The 6,000-nt window shown below is 40.3% G+C and overlaps 1 protein-coding gene across 1 annotated transcript; it reads right to left on the bottom strand.

Moving 5' to 3' along the window:
* Window positions 1–2,635: 2,635 nt before the first annotated feature.
* Window positions 2,636–5,979, bottom strand: tmem167a (transmembrane protein 167A). Its single transcript, XM_084024735.1, has 4 exons — window positions 5,921–5,979; window positions 4,610–4,719; window positions 3,451–3,485; window positions 2,636–3,327 (listed from the first exon to the last, which is right to left on the bottom strand). The coding sequence occupies exons 1-4, from the start codon at window positions 5,921–5,923 to the stop codon at window positions 3,257–3,259; spliced, it is 219 nt and encodes a 72-aa protein (XP_083880861.1). The 5' UTR covers window positions 5,924–5,979; the 3' UTR covers window positions 2,636–3,256.
* Between the last annotated feature and the right edge of the window lie 21 nt (window positions 5,980–6,000).

Here is a 6,000-nt window from a genome sequence, read left to right as displayed (position 1 = left end):
TGTCTAAATTTCAAGCCACTTTATGCTGTCACATTTTTTTCCTTGTCCTTTAATCCCTTCAAAATAAAAGGTGAGAGAGTTCATGGTTTGCTGCTTCCATCGGTTGGAAGTAATAGTCCATTGGCTTGAAAACTTGTGTTTGACAGTTCACCTGAAATTTAAGTAAAAAAAAAGTAGAACTGTACACATTTAGACAAATCAGAGATTGACTTTTCATGCAGCCAAGATATTTATGCTGTCAATGATGTTCTCACTGTGTTACCTCATGGTTGCAGGCCTGTTCATCAGAGACTAAATGACCAGATGTTATACAATCGCACAATAAAAATATTGGACAAAAGGCCAATAAGGTCACTCTCACTGTCAGTTCCTGGAAAACCAGAACAGGATACGTTGCATTTGCAAAGGCCATCATGTTTACGTGGCCAGGCTCCTCGAGTTCTCTGCAACATGGTGCAACCATCACAGGCCTTGAATGGGGAGCCAATATTTAAGCATATAGCATATATGTATTATTATGTGTCTGCATGTGCATCATCAACCATTGTTTACTTGGGGAGACTTGACTGAGCAGCTTCCAGACTTTCGAGGGAGACAATCCCTGTGAGAATGTATGATGACAAATGGTTTGAGTTTTAAAATTCACAGAGAAGTGAGGTAACAAAGCAGCAGCTGTCTGTTCCTTCTATCACTGAGAGAAAAAAAAGCCCACATTTTGGTTTTACATTATTTGTACTTGCTTTCCCCCCCATTAAAGTCCTTCTACGGACGGGAAATTAGCAGCAGCAATAAATGCTGTGAAGCATTGCATTGGATAATTGTTGTGCATTTCACGAGAGCTTTGAACAAATGCCAAGTATTTCATATTGTATTAATTCAGCTAACTGGTTAATTATATTGTCTGGAAATGTTATTTTCCTAAGTGGAGGTCTACGTGTTATTTCAAACCCTTCACGCATGTCAAGAATACAGTTCTGGTGGATGGAACACTAATTTACTCATGTGTTAGCAAAAAACGTCACATGGAAATATAAAGTCTCAAGTGTTTTACATTTTTTATTGAATTGAAATAATCACAAATTAAACAGTAGGAAAATGAATACTTATTTGACACTTTTTCATCGTCAAACACCATTTCAAAACCCAACGGACCCAGAAACAAAACCATAGAGGATGAGGGTAATGATGACACACCGAAAAGAAAAGGATCTATTGTCTTGTGTTGTTAGTCATTTGGCAACCCATCTGATTCCGATCAGCCAAGTCAAACCCAGAAATCAGGACATGCATCAAGTCACTTTAGAAACAGCTCAGATGTTGTTTTAGGCGTTGGGTCTCTGGTCACTGCCAGATATTCTGTGTCACTGAAACTGTTCTCACATCTTACAGCAGATTAACAATAACAATATAAAATCAAACAGTAAAAGAGTTTGACTTTGTCCTCAAAACGCCTTACAGCTCGGCCCCGTCAGCAGTTTCCAACCATTTACTGTCTTATTTTGTAGGATTATTCTTCCACTACAAACGCATCCAGATTGTTTTCATGTTTTTGTGTGAATAATGAAAATGGAACTCTTGTTTACATTAGCTGGAGCAACGACTGCTTCCATATCGCTTTCCTTTCATCATCACCCAATACATTAGCCCGGTTCACTGATGTCCCTCCAGTATCTCTGCTTCCCAAAATAGAAGCAGATGACTGAGAGCTTCCTGCTCCTCAGTGTCTCCTGTATCTGTGTCACTGCCTGATAATCCCGACTTTACCGGCAGCCTTCACTTGATGCTTTATCTCGGCGCGGGAGTGCCAAAACGGATGCGCACCAATCAGGGATCGGCGTTCCCTAACAAGGGGTTGTGAGGGGGCGTGTGGGGATATGGACTCTCATCAGTGATCAGGGTATCAAAAGGTGAGGGCGTCAACAAGTCTCCTCCTTTATTTAAAACTGTACACTGAAAAGGGAAACATGCGTAGGATTGTTTACCCACTATGGCTTCGTGTTAACCCCTATGATATTTCTTTCAATTACTCATGACAAACTCCATGATGTAATCGCAGTATTTCCTTTAATGTCAGATTTGCCACAGACGTCATGTTCCAAATTTAAAAGCTGACACGATTCTTTTATAGGAGCAATTGTGTTAAATGTGGAATAATGTCTCACTATCTGGAATCATGCCGCCAGTCATCCAAACAGTTGTCATGCAATACAGCAATTACACCTCCAATACATCAAAGGTCTGAATGTTGGCCCTGCTTTCAACTCCAAAGCAGCGTACACTACCACACATCCTGAACTAAATACTACACCGATATCTAGCCACGTCAAGCTGTGTGGTACAATCAGCTGACAGCCCCGTGAAGAAGAGTGCTGAGTGAAAGGGTATGGAAGAGGTTATCGCAAACTCTCCACCGTCCATGTCACTCCATGAGGGCTACACTGCCAATATGACCTAATACAGCAATAGTAAAGTTTCCTCTTGAGCTAGAAACATTTGTCCAACATTTAGAGTAAACATCATGTATATGGCATGTTTGGAGTTATTATAAACGAGACTTCATCTTGCAGTGTTGCATTATCACGGCAGACAAACTGGTGTCAACAGCAAAATAATGACAAAATCAGCCTCATCAAACCAGATGTCCGAAAAAGGTTCTTTAATAAATAGCGGCAAACTGACAGACTTTAAAAACATCAGTAGCTCTTGGAGGCACACAATTAGCCACCTGGAGAGCTATTCCATCATTTTGTTTGCGGTAGGATATGATCACCATTCCTAGAAACAACAAACATAAGCCTCCATGTGAATTGCATAACCGTTACGAACATGTGTGAAGGTCCTTTTTCAAACTGGTTGATGCAATTGTGACAAAGGGGGGGAAGGGGGAAAAAAAAAAAAAGTTTGAAACGTTTTGACAAACAATGTGTTGTTTTGATCCCAACAAGAATGTGACTTCCATCTTTTAAAATAAACGGCAGAAAAAACAGAAAGCATTGGCCTCCTACAAACATACGTCCGGAAGTAAACATTCCACACATAAGCAAACACAAGGACAGACTTGAAGGTCTGCACAGGGATCCTCCCCCACCCACCCCCCCCAACACATTTTCTCTCCGTGAGTGGCGACAGGTCTCTGTTTTTACATTATCTAGGGGACAACCACTGGAGGTCCTGTTGTGCTTCTAGGATTGTACTGTCCATGCCTTGTTGTCTGTTCATTTCCCCAATCTTTCCATTTGTGGGTTTCTTTGGACCGCTACTGTAGAAACAGGATACTAAAAGCCATGACGACACAGCAACAAGCCACCCAGGGACTCTTCCTCTCACCTGGAGAAAATAAACAACGTAAGGTTCAGGGCTACATCATTTAGCAACATGTCATTGATATTATGGGAAAAGCATGATGTGATGTAAAAAAATAAATAAAATAAGGGCCAAACATAAGCTTACCTATTCTGGCACACTTCCAGAAAATTCCTAGAATCCTAAAAGACAAAATAATTTGAAAATTACAAGCAGGAACAATTGCCAAAAAAGGACTCTGTTCTGATGTGTTCCATGTTGATAAGGCAAGGTGGTAGTTAGAGTAACTCAAGACTACTGTCACAACTTTACAACTTCCTGCAAAACCCAGGCTGCCATCAGATGGCCATTGCAATGTAAGGGGTGTACACACTGGAAGAGAGGGGGGGTCTTCCCTTTTCTGATGTGTTTGTGGTCCTGTGAGAGTGTGTGTTTTTCCACATTCTTTCAACGTTCAGACTGACCAGATGGTGTCAGCATCCCATTGTGATTTTTTATTTATTGACAGCCCTGGTTTTAAAGTTACATTTAGTACAATTCGGGGAAATCTTTTTTTTTTATGTACAAATTATTTATCTATACTAAACATACATTCTTCTCCTCAGATTCAAGCGTACCCCTACCACACAATCATTATTTGCATTATGTGTGGCACCAAATCAATACAAATGACAATCATGCCTTAGTCAACAACCAGGAGGTACAGCTATTAAATCATCCCATCTGGCACTCTCAGTCTCCTGAGGAGGACGTCCCTCCCTGCCTCAGTGCTGTGTGTTAGAGAGGAATGTGTGTAAGCAAGTGTGTGAGAGTGTGTCTCGCTGTTCCCGGGCCGTGCCAGGCATATTAGAAGTGGATTACAGAGTTTGTACATCCAAGAATAATAATGATCCACTGATGATGACCATTAAGGCCTTCTGCTACTTTATTGGCCTCTCAGTGAGTTAGAGAGGGATGACTCATTAAAATTGTAGGGCCTTACACTCAACTCAGATGCTACACTCTCTGAGTCTTGTTGGTGAAATACAGAAGTGAATTACTTGGAATCAACTGTTGAAACTGAAAAAGCTGACAGGAACTCAAAGGACTAAGTAGATTGTATAGCACTCACATTATAGGAGCCATAATGTTACAACGTACTTATTCCAACCTGAGGCTTAGACTTAGATGATGAGAGTATTAGTAACACTCCAATGATCTGGTTATGCAGTTTCATATAACATAGTGTCCTATTCAAGGTGACAACGACAGGTTATTATTAGGGAAGACTTCAATGGCAGCTTCATTGTTGAGAATCTGATCATACCCGGTCTTGTTCTTGTCTAGCAGGCTGGGAGCCAGCGCTCTGATGTAGGCACAGGTACAGATCAGGAGGAGAATCACCGTTAACAGTGACTGGAAGTTGAAAATGGCCGACTGCAAGAGGAAATATAATGACATATTTAGTACAGAGTAGACATGAGTTAGTGCAGCTTGCCAGCAATACGTCATACATAAGAGATACTGACTTTACTTTTCTGTAATACTGATGGTATGCTTATTATTATCACAAGGAGTGTTGTTCATTCTGTCCCAGTTAGAGTCGCATGATTGACAAAGACAACGCCAGATTGAGGGACAGATAATGTGTTTTTTCCACAGACAGGCAGTGAAAATTATCCTACTAATTCACAAGATCAGCCACCTGCCGAAATGGTATTGTGTTTTAAGAAAAATATAAATCTCATACTGCCATGTGGAAAAACAGAGACCCAAGAAAAAGAAGCGAAATCCAGGAATTTCCTCTTAAATTATATATTCCAACCGGGGACAGGCATGTATTCCAGGATCATTTGACAGAATGAGGCTTTTTAAAAAACATTAAAAAAAAGGCATGGGAATTAAAATATTTTGTTTGGTCTTTGGTTACAGCACAAACTACACTTATGTCACAGGGGAATTAGTACTATAATATTACCACAATATTCATTTAGGTATTAATAATTGTGTATGTTGTGATGCAGGTAACCAACCGTCCTAGCTTACATTACATGTTTGGTGAAGAATTAAATCTTAATTAATTGTCTGCTTTTCCGTAAGATTTCAGTAAAATACGTGTTCGGGTATTAATCAAGTTACGTACAGTCCTGCGTTTAAAAAGTTCCCGCTGATGCAAAGATAACAAGCATTAACAACCTTGTAATGCCAGTGTATGTAATACGTTGCGAGCCACAGATTCACACACGCTCAGTGAACTCCGGTGCAGCGACGTGGCACACACCTCAAAACACTGCGATTCTTCGTACTCATTAATTTGCAATACATTCGCATTGATTAGCAAACGACTTGCGTTGACACACGACCGCTACGTACGTGGCAACGTACAAATCGATTATAATTATATTTAACCACAGAAATGTGATAGATATATAGGCTAAACTTTTAGCACCTCTTAGCTAGCCAATGCTAGCGAGCTAGTTTAGCATTGCATATACGTCCTGCTTTACACCGAATGTTAGCATTAGTTGTTTGTCGCAGTGTTTTTCCAACACATATTCGACGTAGAATTAGCATTATATGCTATGTTTTAATACACTGTAAACGGGGAGAAGCACTTGATCAATGAAAACAAACTTACCATTTTTGTTTTGAGTCAAAGCCACATCACACTTCCTGCTCGCTGGAATATACGTAACCAATGAGGTTTATCCGACGTCA

The sequence above is a fragment of the Eutrigla gurnardus genome (genome assembly GCF_963514095.1).
Source record: "Eutrigla gurnardus genome assembly, chromosome: 13".
In the NCBI taxonomy this organism is placed as follows: Eukaryota; Metazoa; Chordata; class Actinopteri; order Perciformes; family Triglidae; genus Eutrigla; species Eutrigla gurnardus.
Note: the sequence above shows the minus strand (reverse complement) of the source record. Positions and strands in the feature narration are given on the sequence as shown.

Bases quoted from the DNA above. Each gene is read 5' to 3' on its own strand.
- tmem167a (XM_084024735.1), bottom strand. The intron at 3,486-4,609 runs GTATGATCAGAT...TTTGTCTTTTAG, and splicing joins CTAGACAAGAACAAGACCGG to GATTCTAGGAATTTTCTGGA. The intron at 3,328-3,450 runs GTAAGCTTATGT...TATTTTCTCCAG, and splicing joins CTGGAAGTGTGCCAGAATAG to GTGAGAGGAAGAGTCCCTGG.